Raw genomic sequence first — 14,231 nt, 5'->3', positions numbered from 1 at the left:
TGCCATTGAGCAGGATGTAATCTGCATACAGGCACTCAGGGTTTTCTTGTAGGGTCTTTTCTTTGTATTTGTTCTTGGCCTGTACACTTTTAAACTTAGCAGGATATTCTATTTCTCTGCATTCTGTTGTGTGTGGTGGTCTCCATGGTGACCGATGCTACCAACTGTAAATTAAGCAATATGTTTTAAGATTTATTATTGAATATATTATATTATATTGAATATTATTTTAGAGCCTTTAGCATACCAGTCCTTTGTTTTTCAGACTTATTCCAGCTGTAGAGAGGTCCACTTAGGCAGATCCAAACTGTCAGTTGTTTAACTAGCTTTAGCCTGTAGTTTTCCTTCTTCTTTTTCTTTAGAGTTTAGAGATGTTTAGAGATGCCCTTATGTCAGTATCAGTATCTTTAGGCACCTATTTATCAAATTATTTCTGTGTTTTGTTTCAGTTCTTTCATCAAAAGTTGAAGTACTGTTAGGAGCTCATTTTGGTGCAGCTGATCTCTGAATATTCTCCCTCTCTTTTTTTTTGTATATGATCCATGACATGTAGTGTGTAAGATGGAATTGGTTCTCCCTTTGCAGTTGTAACAGCTTCCTCTCTTCTGGGAAGGCTTTCTACAAGATTTTGGAGTGTCTGTGGGAATTTTTGCCCATTCATCCAGAAGAGCATTTGTGAGGTCAGATACTGATGTAGGACTAGAGGGCCTGGCTCACAATCTCCGTTCTAGTTCATCCCAAAGGGGTTCGATGGAGTTAAGATCAGGGCTCTGTGTGGGCCAGTCAAGTTCTTCCACACCAGACTCACCCAACCATGCCTTTATGGACCTTCCTTTGTGCACTGTGGCATAGTCATGCTGGAACAGAAAAGGGACCCCCCAAACTGTTCCCACAAAATTGGAAACATAGAATTGTCCAAAATGTCTTGGTAAACTGAAGCATTAAGATTTCCCTTAACTGGAAGTAGGGGCCTAGGCCAACCCCTGAAAAACAATCTCATAGCATTATCCCTCCTCCACTAAACTTTACAGTTGGCACAATGCAGTCAGGCAGGTAACGTTCTCCTGGCATTTGCCAAACCCAGACTCATCCATCAGACTGCCAGATAGAGAAGCGTGATTCATCAATTCAATATTTAAGAGGTGTGGCCCAATACTTTTGTCCATATAGTGTAGATAGATAGATAGATAGATAGATAGATAGATAGATAGATAGATAGATAGATAGATAGATAGATAGATACTTTATTTATCCCCTAGGGGAAATTCATGTGTCCATTATCTCATTGTTGATAATAATAATAATAATAATAATAATAATAATAATGAAAATAAAAAATAGTTAATAATAATAATAATAATACAATAATAATTAGATTAGTCCACTTCCTTTTGGCTGAGTTGTTGTATAGCCTGATGGCAGTGGGCACAAAGGATCTCCTGAACCTCTCTGTTCTGCAGCGCAGTGAAATGAGACGTTTGCTGCACCTGTAGCTGCTTCTCTGTCCTGCCAGAATGTTGTGGAGAGGATGGTTGGTATTGTCTAAGATGGCCTCCATCTTACATTGAATGCGTCGCTCCACAACAGTCCTGAGTGAGTCCAGACTCCTGCCAAGCACAGACCCAGCCTTTTTGACCAGCTTGTCCAGTCTCCTTGTGTTCGTGTCGGACATGCTGCTGCCCCAGCAGACTGCAGCATAAAAGAGTACATTGGCCACCACTGACTGATAAAACATGTGCAGCATTTCACTGCAGACGTTAAAGGACCTGAGCTTCCTGAGGAAAAAGAGCCGGCTCTGCCCCTTCAGGTAGATGGCATCTGTGTTCAGGGACCAGTCCAGTTTACTGTCCAGGTGCACACCTGGGTATTTATAAGTGTGCAACATCTCAATGTCTTTCCCTCGAATGTTGACTGGCTGAAGACCTCCGAAAGTCCATGACCATCTCCTTGGTCTTGGAGGTGTTCAGAAGGAGGCAGTTCTTGTCGCTCCATTCACTGAAGGCCATCGTCAGATCCCTGTACTCCTCTTCCTACCTATTCTTGATACGCGCCACAATAGCTGTGTCAGCTTGTTGGTTCATCACTTTTATCATCCGACCTAACACAGTTTTGACATTTTGAAACCGATCTTCAGTCTTTTCAATCCATGTTGCTGCCTCCTCTATTCTTTGGTTGACATTAGTAGTTAACTCAGATTTAATGTCATTTAGTTGTTTTGTGTCTTTGCGGTAGTCCCGTATCTCCTCCAACACTTTTGTCAGATTTGCTATTTCGTCTGGATGAGGATTAGCATTAGCTTCGCCATCTTGTGTCTGTGTCAGACACTGTTTTCAGCCTGTTCATTGTTTGCAGTCGCTTCAGTGGTGCTATATAATATTTCATATTTGATAGTTTAAATGGGGCGAAGTGAAAATCTTCTCAGAGGAGCTATTAGATTAAGCTGCCATTCAGGGTTATGACGTCACTGAAACCCCATGATTCCTCCTTTAATAATACGACTTACAAATAATAAAGGAAGAGAAACTCATCTGACTTTTATTTTATTCATGATTATTTCATAAACTTTTTTAGACATTTTTAGTTGTTATTGTTCTCTGTGTCTCTGGATCAGAACTCATTAGTTTCTTTGTTCTAGGATTTTTTGATTTCAAAACATGAATAAAGACATTATGGTATTATGAGATAAATACAGTAGTGTGTGCGTGACGTGCAGCTGTCAGGGTTCCGGTCTGAGTCTCTGACCTGGACAGACTCAGTTTTCCTCATCAGTCTCATCTGTTTCAGATCCAGTCCAGAGCTCAGAGTGGAGCAGAGACCTCAGTAAACTGGATGAGACTGGTTGATCCTGCATCATCACTGTGTGCTGTCGTCACCTCAGTCTGATGAAGAGCAGTGGACCATCGGGTCATGTGTCTCTCAGACAGCGTTACAGGGCTGGACTCCAGGAACAGAGGGACAATCCAAAGCCTTCTTCAGGGACCGTCAATGTTTGTACAGCACAGACCACTTCAGTCTACAATGTTTAGATACACAACTTTTTTTTTTTTTTTTTTTTTTTTTTGAAACGTGTTGTTTTTTTTTGTTTTTTTTACAGATTGTACAGATTTATAGTGACATTTGTTCTTTCCTACAAAATAAAGAGATGACTTTAATTACTCAATCTGTCTGGACTGTTGATGTCTCTAAACCAGTGACCAGACATCTCCTCTACAGTAATATATCCATAAACAGACTGAACATGTTTGTGTACCATGGCTGAAGAACAGCAGTTGAGGCCACAGACACTCATGTTCACTGAATCAGCTGGTTTGTCATAATTGGATTAATTGCAAGTCTTTTTAGCAAAATAAAAATGTTGATATTTTAATGTCCAGCTTGTCATCACAGCAGAAGCTTTAATCAGCAGTGAGAGCTTCACAGACCTGGGTCTGGTCTCAGCTTCCTACCAAGCTCTCAGTCCTCTGGTTGTTGGTCCCAGGATCAGAGGAGGATCTGCAGACATGGGTCACATCTAAGAAAATAAAACAACACTCCCTCCTCTGAAAATACATCATCGTCTGTCATCACTCAGCAGGTCTCTGTCAGTGACACTAAGTTAATAATCCTGTAAATGACACAGTATTTCATATTCTTTTGTGTTTAACACCATGGAAAACAGGATTACCAGTTTAACCATAATGTGATGATTAAAGTCTGATATACATGTTTTTGTAAATGGATCAAACTCAAACCCAATTTTGCAATCAATCTATAGTCAATGACAAATTCCTGTTGGAGTTCGCCTGTGTCAAACTGACCTGACTGGACAAAGTTTAACAAGACTCAGACCTGTGTTCTCAGTTCAAGATGCAGATAAAATATAAAATATGAATGCCAGATGATGAATTGTGTAGTATTGTTGTTGTATTATTGCAGAGTGACACGTGTGCAGAGGTGTCAGCTCCCACACTCAGGTCACTTCAGATCTGTGGCCTTTACACATAGGAAGTGAAGAGCAGCCGTAAATGAGAGGAGAGGGGTAGGTTCACAAACAGCATTGTTCACTCTGTTAGTTCAATGTTTATTCTGGAAAAATCTGGAAAACAAAATCAACAAAAATCAACATCTGCACAGTTCATGTGGTAAAGCACAGTCTCTCTCCAGGTGCTTCATCAGAGCACATGTTCAACTTAGATTCATCAACATAAAGGAAAACATCTGTTTTTCTCAAAGTGTCTGTTCAGTCGGATGACAGAGCTCCGCCTCCTGACATCTTCTTCTTCTTCTTGTTCTTTGCTTCCTGTGTCATGGTCCTCTTCAGCTGCTGCTCCTCCAGCCTCTGCTGCTTCTTCTGCAGGTACACGGCCACATTGTCGAAACTGGACTTGTACAGATGCTCAGAGGTGCTGCTGCTCCGTGTGGAGGCTGGTGTGTTGGAGAAGAGCAGAGTGGGGGGGTGGGGGGTGAATGTGGCATGAAAAAGGCTGACAACCACTAAACAGGTATGAGCTGAACTGTTCCAGGAAACAGGAAGTCTGTTGCCATGGATGAAAAGAATGATGCTGTGAGCTACAACATGAGCCTGTGTTTGTTTACATTCTGTATAGTAATTAAGCTGAATTAGATATTAGAGGTTCCTGTTTGCTTTGTTTAACTGAATGTACTTAACAACTCTGCACGCTCTTATAGAAATATGAGATAAAACCTAGATTAAATGTAGTCAACTGGTCAGCAGGTCTGCAGTCTGTCAGAGCTTGACCCTGTGGTGATGAGGTGAGGATTTGAAGATAAATGTCTTTTTGTGGAGGTCAGAGGCGTTTTGAACTGGTGTAAACATATGAACATCACTTTCAGTCCTTCTCTACACCAGGAACAACATACAACAACTGAAATACCAGGGGGAGTCTCTATAATTCATGAGAGGTGTCAGGTGTGAATCCGTTTGTTGGTTTATCAGTTTCAGGTACAGTGATTAAATCTGGTCTCTAGTGTGTTTTATTCTTGTTGATCATATGTGAACATTTGAGAGCCATAACTTCACAGTAAGAATCACAGCCTCTCACAGTTTACTTTCAATAGAAATGAGAAAAACATCATCTTCTGTTACTTTTCAGAGTAACAGAGGGGTCAGACTCACACACTGCACTGGTCCTGATAAAACAGATGATCATGCACCAACACCCTGCTGTTTATCCTGTGTCAGCACAGGATATTTGTGGGAGGTGCTGTGTGAGGTCATGTGACACAGCAGGTTATTTCTGTCTAGAAAGAGGCAGTGGGTCAAGGATGAGGGCGATAGGACGCACAGATAAGAGGCTGTGGAGGTGTATGTGTGTGTGTGTGTGTGTGTGTGTGACTCACCTTCAAGCGTCTCCCAGTGTGGCCTCAGGGCTTCAGTTACAGTTTTGAGTTCAGGGCTCACAGCTTCACACTGCAGGGAGCAAAGAGCAGAGAGCACACAGGTCAGAATCATAATGAGACAACCTGAGAGAGTTGACCAGTCAGTGCAGGGGGTTCAATCATGGACCAAAGTCTCTTTAAAAAAAAGTCATATTTTAAAAAAAAAAGTCCAGAGGCTGTGAACTACCCTAAAACAGGAGGACCACTTCAACAGTCAGGTCTCTATGGGATAGAGACTGGACTGAAGTCACTGTGAGTAAAGGCCATTTGACAGTCTGCTGGAGGTTGAAGATTTCAGTTTTTTATTTTTAATAAATTAGAAAACGTTTCTAAGAGCATGTTTCATTTTGTCATTAAGTTCACTGAGTGTAGACTGATGGGAAATTACACTTCTTACACATCTACAACACAGTGAAGTGAAGGAGTCTGAAGCTGCTGCATGTGTTACAACTAAACAATGATGACAAATCATGTTCAAACTGCTATGAGTGTTAATTTAGTGATTAACCACTAAAGTTATAATGTGTAACTTTTCCTCATTAAAATGTCTAGAAACATCTAGACCTATATTCTATATGTTGTTGAGTTATGTTCTTACATTCTCCCAAATGTTTCCATCAATTCTCAAACCAGAGAAATCTGTGATTTTAATCATGGTGACTGTTTATTGGTTGTCTGTCAATGTCATCATATCCTCTATGATCATGTGGTGTGTTGTGTTTGTCTGACAGAAGCTCAACATTGACTTTTATCTAGTTTTAAATCACATACACTTTTTACACCTTGGTGGTTTTCAACTCTGGATCTGAAGTTATCAGAGAAACAACCTGAGTAAATGTTAGACAGCTCAGCTCCAACTCTTCCCTGACATCTCTGTCCTCCGTACAGTGTTGGTCAAATACTGACTTTAAATGTGAACCTGCTTTAGTCAGTCTTTTTAACAGTTTTAACACTGGGTCTGTTTGATTTCCTGAACCACTGACACAGGAATCCAAACCGGGAAGAGCTTATGGTAATGGTGGTGAAGACAACAACATGTTTTAGTGATGTCACAGACAACAAATCTGGGATTCAACAAGTCACTCCTGTGGTCTCACAGCAACTCTCTCTCCCCTCACATCATTATCTGTATTACTATTGACTCTGTGTTCCAGTCTTAAGATGTAGATGAGTCTGACCACACTGTGCTAACTACTGACTGTGTGTCCAACACAAACCCACAGTTTCAAACCTGGCTGCAGTTACTCAGCCAACATATAGATTTTTAATCATCAGAATATGTTTTCATGTGTATCTGCTCATGTCTAACACCAACATTAAACTAAAAGCCAAAACCTAAATGTGTGTGAATGTGTCACACTGTACCTGCCAGGAGCCATGTGTGTGTGTGTAGACTTGGAGTGGAGCATCATCTGAGTCCATCAGCACCCAGAGCCGTCCCTCTGGGTCAAAGGTCATGTCCAGGGGACAGTGGGACAGGGACAGCCTGCTGTGTGGAACCAGCCTGTCTTCACTCCCTCGCTGCAGATAGAAGAACTGAACCGAGGACACTCTGAGGACATGGACACATGATCAGCTGATCACTTTCAGGAGGATCATCAGTTGTTTACAGGTACAGTTTCTCTCCCTCTGACCCACTTCAGGACTCAGTTACAGCTACAGGACACACTCCACAGCCTAGTGACCTCCAGTGACCTCATGACTCTATACATCAAAATACACTTTTAACCATCAGAGGCAAAAATATTTATATTAATTCCTGTACTTGCAAAGTCACATGACTCACACGCAGCGAGCTGCACTCACCTCTCACACTGCACAGCGATGTGGCATCCATCAGGGGAACAGGTGATGCGGCTCACAGTTGGCGTCTGGTAAATAAACAACAAAAACAAGTGGTGGAGTCATCACAATTTCATTTTATAAAACAGGTGAACTTTTACTGCAGATAATTAAAAACTACTAACTGTAAGTGACTGAAACCTTTATTCATACAGGAAGCTCACTGACAACACTTTAGTAGAGGTCTCTCTAAATATGCAATATGCAACACCTTAAAGCTGTTCTGACCAACAACTCTGTATGAACATGGATTAAATAATACTAATACTAATAATAATAACAATAATAATAGGCACCTTTCAAGGCACACAAGGACACCTTAAAATGCACAGTAAAAGATAAAAACTATTACAAGACATAAAATACAGAATAAATTAGAATAAATTTAATTGTATAAAATAAATATGATTAGGTGCTGGTGCTGGAGTTAAAGAGAGTAGGCAAGTTTGAAGAGGTGTGTTTTGAGGTGGGATCTGAAAACAGGAAGAGAATCAATATTACAGATGTCATGTGGAAGGGAGTTCCAGAGTCAAGGGGCAACATAGCTGAAGGCTCTGTACCCCACGGTAGTAAAACGGGCAGGAGGTACAGTGAGATTAGTGGAGGAGATATGTATGAGAGTACAGGCATGTGTGTAATTTTGGAGTAGATCAGAGAGATATGGAGGTGCTAGGTTGTGAATTGACTTAAAAGTGAGGAGCAGAATCTTGAAATCAGTACAATGTCTTAGAGGAAGCCAGTGAAGTTGCTGGAGAACAGGAGTAATATGTTCTATTGAAGGGGTCTGGTAATGATACGAGCTGCTGCATTCTGAACCAGTTGGAGTTTATGGAGGAGTTTATGAGGAAGACCAGAGAGGATAGAGTTACAGTAATCAATGCGAGATGTTACTAAAAAATGTACTAGAATAGCAGTGCTGTGGGTGACTGACATAAGCGATTGATATTACGTAGATGGTTATTGATGTGTGCTTCAAAGTGCAAGGTGCTGTCAAGGATGACAGGCAAACTCTTAACCTTGAGGAAGGAAGAACTGTGACATTGTCAATATTTAAAGAGAAACTGTAGAGCTGGGTGTCACCAGCATAACAGTGAAACTGAATTTCCTGAAAATGTGTGGGCCTAAGACAGAGCCACTGGTGGTAAAAGGGCAGAACTGTGATCTGAGATTCTTTAACTGAACAAACTGAGTGAGACGAGATAGATAGGATTTAAACCAGGTATGAGCGGTGCCAGTGATGCCAATAGATGATAACCTGTCTAGGAGAATATCATGGGAAATTGTATCAAAGGCTGAGCTCAAATCAAGGAGTACACGTATGGTTAACAGCCCAGCTGCCATTAGCAGGTCATTTGTGATTACAGGTGCATCTCAATAAATTAGAATATCATGGAAAAAAGTAAATTTATTTCAGTAATTCAATTCAAAAAGTCAAACTCGTATATTATATAGATTCATTACACACAGAGTGAAATATTTCAAGCCTTTCTTTTAATTTTGATGATTATGGCTTACAGCTAATGAAAACCTAAAATTCAGTATCTCAGAAAATTAGAATATTGTGAAAAAGTTCAATATTGTAGACTCACTGTGCCACAGTCTAATCAGCTAATTAACTCAAAACACCTGTAAAGGTTTCCTGAGCCTTTAAATGGTCTCTCAGTCTGGTTCAGTAGGCTTCACAAACATGGGGAACACTGCTGACTTGACAGTTGTCCAGGAAACAGTCACTGACACCCTCCACAAGGAGGGTAAGCCACAAAAGGTCATTGCTAAAAAAGCTGGCTGTTCACAGAGTGCTGTATCCAAGCATATTCAAGTTGAGTGGAAGGAAAAAGTGTGGTAGAAAAAGATGCACAAGCAACAGGGATAACCGCAGCCTTAGGATTGTGAAGCAAAGGCCATTCAAGAATTTGGGGGAGATTCACAAGGAGTGGACAGAGGCTGAAGTCAGTGCATCAAGAGCCACCACGCACAGACATATCCAGGACATGGGCTACAATCGTCGCATTCCTCATGTCAAGCCACTCCTGAACCAGAGACAACATCAGAAGCATCTTACCTGGGCTAAGGAGAAAAAGGACTGGACTGTTGCTCAGTGGTCCAAAGTCCTCTTTTCAGATGAAAGTAAATGCATTTCATTTGGAAATCAAGGTCCCAGAGTCTGGAGGAAGAATGAAGAGGCACAGAATCCAAGTTGCTTGAAGTCCAGTGTGAAGTTTCCACAGTCAGTGATGATTTGGGGAGCCATGTCATCTGCCTGTGTTGGTCCACTGTGTTTTATCAACCAAAGTCAACGCAGCTGTCTACCAGGAAATTTTTAGAGCACTTCATGTTTCCTTCTGCTGACCAGCTTTATGGAGATGCTGATTTCATTTTCCAGCAGGACTTGGCACCTGCCCACACTGCCAAAAGTACCAATACCTGGTTTAATGACCATGGTATCACTGTGCTTGATTGGACAGCAAACTCACCTCACCTGAACCCCATAGAGAATCTATGGGGTATTGTCAAGAGAAAGATGAGAGACACCAGACCCAACAATGCAGGCGAGCTGAAAGCCACTATCAAAGAAACCTGGGCTTCCATAACACCTCAGCAGTGCCACAGGCTTATCGCCTCCATGCCACGCCGCATTGATGCAGTAATTCATGCAAAAGGATCCCTGACCAAGTATTGAGTGCATATACATAAACATACTTTTCAGTAGGCCAACATTTCTGTATTAAAAATCCTTTTTTATTGGTCTTATGTAATATTCTAATTTTCTGAGATACTGAATTTTGGGTTTTCATTAGCTGTAAGCCATAATCATCAAAATTAAAAGAAAGGCTTGAAATATTTCACTCTGTGTGTAATGAATCTATATAACATATGAGTTTCACTTTTTGAATTGAATTACTGAAATAAATTAACTTTTCCATGATATTCTTTTTCTAATTTTTTTTTTTTCTTCAGGCTTTTTGTGCCTTTATTGATAGTGCAGTAGAGAGAGACAGGAAATGGGGAGGCAGAGAGAGGGGGAATGACACGCAGCTAAGGGCTGTCCGATGCGGAACTCGAACCGGGGCTAACTGCAGCGAGGACTGTAGCCTCTACACATGGGGCAGATGCTCATCCAACTGAGCTACTCGACGCCCCTCCATGATATTCTAATGTATTGAGATGCACCTGTATGACCATGGCTGTCTCTGTGCTGTGAAATGGGCAAAATCCAGACTGAAATTGTTTGTACAGATGGTTATTGGTAAGGACAGAGTGAACCTGAGAAATTACAGTTTTCTCTACTATTTGATGAGAGGAAGGGCAGGTTAGAGATCAGACAGTAGCTGTTCAAATTGTTGGGGTCTGCACCAGGTTTCTTCAGGGTTGGAGTTATTGCAGCTGATTTGAGAGATGATGGCACAAGACCAGAAGTAAGGGAGGAGTAGAGAATGTCAGTTATCACAGAGGAGAGGGAGGGAAGACAGGCTTTCACCAGGTGAGTTGGAAGAGGGTCTAACTGGCAGGTAGAAGGTTTAGAGTTTTAAATAAAACCAGAGATTTTGTTAACAGTTGTGAGTTTGAAATTAGCCAGAGGAGAAAGAGGACAAGGTGAGCTGTGAACTGTATTTCCAGGTGAAGTCAATTGCTGGTGGATGTTATTGATTTTGGTATTGAAGAAGTCCATGTTACACTGAGCGATGCACTACATATGAGGTGGGATAGTATCAGGTGGCCGAAGGATGTTCTTTACAGTGGAAAAAAGTGCTCTTGTAATCCCTTTACCAGAAGTAATTAAGTCTGCATAATAAGCCTTTATTCATAAAAACTGCTGTTCATAAGATCATGGACTTAAGTCCATGGACATAAGTCCATGGACTTATGAACAGCAGTCTTTGGTTTTAAGATGGTGCAGTTTGTAACGTGAGAAGGTGTAGGCGGAGAGGCTAGCAGGTTTAGCCGTTAGCTCAGTCAGTCGACAGACAACGAAGTAGGGATTTCCACACGGTATTTTAATTAATAATATTCTAGAATTCAACATAGACCATATTATGCCAGGTCTCCACGGCGCTACATTCACAGTTCATACATGAGCGGTAATATGTAGACAGCTTAACCGTCAACTTCATGTTACAGAGCATCTTAGTGCGTGTCTTTCGTTGTGGAAGTCCGGAGGTCAAGAACATGGCGGACAAGAAGGCCGCTGCGTATACACTGTGCCACAAAAAGGAGGTAACACCACCTTGTGGCGTTATTCGGTATTGCAGTAAGCACGTTTAGACTCTGACTGTTACAAGTTCAGCAGTATACCAGTTCAGCAGTATACCAGGGGGCAGAATGGCTGAAGGAGACATTCCGGGTTTTAAAAGGAGCAATAAGGAGGCACTGTAGTCCATCACTGTAGAGGGGAAGTCAGGGGAAGATAAATTGCCTTTCTTGGGGAGATTATCAACACCAGCAGAGAAAGCAGGTATATTTATATTCTTAACGTTACAAAATGAGATTGTACAACATGGGTCCGGTTCAGATATTGTTATGTTAACATTAAAAGACACTAGCTTGTGGTCGTATATGGATAAGTCAGATGCCATACAATCAAAAGGTGTAGCACCAGTACAACAGGTGAGATCAAGGATATGACCTTTACAGTGAGAAGTGATTGCTGTAAGCCAGTACTGTCAATCGGAGTTGAAAAGGTTCCGCGGATGTGTATTGGAGCATCGATGTCACTGGATGGAATATGAGAAAGAGAGTACTCCAGGCTAAAGTAATCCATAGAAGCAGTCTGTTAATCCGCATTATTGCCAGTATGTAAGAGGCAGAAACAACAAGATGAGAGAGGCAGGGAAGTCACCAACCAGGTATAACACAGGGAGCTTCACAGTCTGCAAAACCACCAGACTATTAGTTATCATTAAAACCAAACAAACAGAAAACTCTGGCAAGAATTTGCAGAGTTAACTACTGCTAATTTGACTAAAAGAACAGCAGTGAGACAAGTAGAAACCCAGAGAGCAGCGGCAGCCAGATTGCGCCATCATTCACTGACCGGAAGGACTGATTTGGAATATAATATCAATGGGTTAAATCCTAATCCACAGATCATCATTTCCTGACTCTGCAGCTACCTCAGCATGTTTCAGCTCATTGTTCTGGTTTAATGAATTTGTTTCTCAATAACAATCAGTCTTGAAAGTTAAGAACATTTTCATGTTTCTGTGAACATTTCTACACAAACTTCACACAGCAGAGCTCAAGACCACATGCATGCTATCAAGATCTTAACAGTGGCTGTCTGTGCTGCTGAAGATGATTCACACTTGTTATGGCCCCAGCCGCCAAACAGAGATAAACTCTGTTAGAGGTTTTTAGTGAGGTACCAATGTTGTGTGTGGGGGACTGGGCCACGTTTAGGTAAAACTCTCTCAGTTAGTCAGTTAGTTAGTGTCACTAGGCTGCTTTTTGCCTGTTTCCTTTGTATTTAGTGCAGATCAGATAGAGAGGTTTGATATTTCCTTTAGAAAGTCATCAGTCACTCAACCTGAAGATTAACTTGTTTCAAGATCAACGTCTCATTTACTGCTGTGGAGATGGAGGGGAAACTATTTACAAGGCAATGACAGTTGATGTTTCTATGAATAAACTGCTGAAGAATGTAGAGGAGGAGACATCCATTCATCTACTCTGGACTTCTACAGTCACTCTGAGGACATCTGATCTCCCTTTTTATGGAAGCCCAAACTAGAATGGCACTCAGTAGAGCGCATACCTCTGCCAAGGCCACACAAACCTACATCTGCACCAAACTGTACAAACTCATACATGTCAACACTATAAATGTCTGATTTTTTACATAAAAATCCAAACATTATTTCCTGAGAAACTTGTAAATGTCACGCTCTATCTCTCAATGTTTAGAAAAAGTGAAAAAAAAATCCTGGATACATACAACAAAATAATGATTTATCTGTTACTGAGATTATACTCCACAATCTTAAAAATGCTTAAAGGTTTTTTTAATATATAATTGTGGTAATTAGCAACACTAGATTTTGTTGAGTCTTTGGTCAGTGTTACTGTGAATCAGCCTAACGTTTAATACATGTGTCTAAAGCAAGTCAATTAACCTGAGTTTCGCTTTTCACATAACTTTAGTAGTGAGTCGTTTATTGGATGTCACTTGATTGTACTTTTAATGATTTAATGTTAATGAGCCAAGTTACATTTGTTGGTATCTATTTAGTGTTCTTACCATAATGTTTTATTGATACTGGCTTACAGAGCCATAAGTGTTATTGCTGCCTCTTTCGGCCTATTAAGGAGCTATACCAAAAAAGTTAGGTTATCAGTGCTGATGCATGATTTTCCACACTGCTCCTGCACACAGTGGTCTGTATCATCAAGATATATATGGGACCTTAGGAAGTCAATGATCATTAAGCCAACCACCTGCCAGCTCCTGTATATAATTACATGACCTCCACTGACCTCCATGCTTTGATGAAGGTCACTAGGCTCAAACATTACTTTGCTGACGTGGTGGAATTAAGAGGTGACACTGAAATCAGTCAATTTTGTCCTGAAGCTCTGTGTGTGTTGCCTTTCACCTTTGTTAAACAATGTTGAAATCATATGACTTTAGTTTAGCACTACCAACAAACAGACTGGGAAGGTGCATCCAGTGTTAATCTCAAAGGCTGAAATAACTGTTCAGTCACCGTCTGTCATCGAATGAGGTTACACCATGGTAACTGAACCCATGACCCACTGATGAAATTATGTAGAGCTCCTGGCATTTTACATCTTTATAAACCGGGTGTCTGCAAAATCACAAGGAACACGAGTCACAAAGCTAGTGACGTGTGTTCACCACTCAGGAGGTCTGCCAAAACTGTAATTACCATGTCTCACCATAGGTGTCACTAAACATAACAAAACAGAGATCTTGGAAACTGTTACTTTACTCTCTTATATCAGTATAACACACAATACAGAAATCACCTGTTCAACATAATTCGAAAAGCAGT

At 40.9% G+C, this 14,231-nt stretch overlaps 2 protein-coding genes across 5 annotated transcripts in view; one reads left to right on the top strand and one right to left on the bottom strand.

Moving 5' to 3' along the window:
* The window catches only part of pde9a (phosphodiesterase 9A), a 44,351-nt gene extending 41,278 nt beyond the window's left edge, over positions 1-3,073 (top strand). For 2 of the 3 annotated variants that reach the window (XM_022753891.1, XM_022753892.1), the window contains one exon: positions 2,785-3,073. The gene's annotated coding sequence lies outside the window, so the exon portion shown is untranslated. The remainder of the gene's footprint in view (positions 1-2,784) is intronic. The other variant, XM_022753890.1, reaches the window with a different exon arrangement.
* A 966-nt stretch (positions 3,074-4,039) lies between these two features.
* The window catches only part of wdr4 (WD repeat domain 4), an 18,431-nt gene continuing 8,239 nt past the window's right edge, over positions 4,040-14,231 (bottom strand). For both annotated transcript variants that reach the window (XM_022753888.1, XM_022753889.1), the window contains exons 8-11: positions 7,186-7,250; positions 6,745-6,931; positions 5,341-5,410; positions 4,040-4,404 (exon numbers count right to left, since the gene is read on the bottom strand). In XM_022753888.1, the coding sequence (XP_022609609.1) occupies positions 4,220-4,404; positions 5,341-5,410; positions 6,745-6,931; positions 7,186-7,250 (507 nt within the window). In that variant the 3' untranslated portion in view covers positions 4,040-4,219. The remainder of the gene's footprint in view (positions 4,405-5,340; positions 5,411-6,744; positions 6,932-7,185; positions 7,251-14,231) is intronic.

The sequence above is a fragment of the Seriola dumerili genome, unplaced genomic scaffold (genome assembly GCF_002260705.1).
Source record: "Seriola dumerili isolate Sdu_G_001 unplaced genomic scaffold, Sdu_1.0 BDQW01000200.1, whole genome shotgun sequence".
Lineage (NCBI taxonomy): Eukaryota > Metazoa > Chordata > Actinopteri > Carangiformes > Carangidae > Seriola > Seriola dumerili.
The sequence above is the reverse complement of the archived record's forward strand: the minus strand, read 5'-3'. Positions and strand labels throughout refer to the sequence as shown.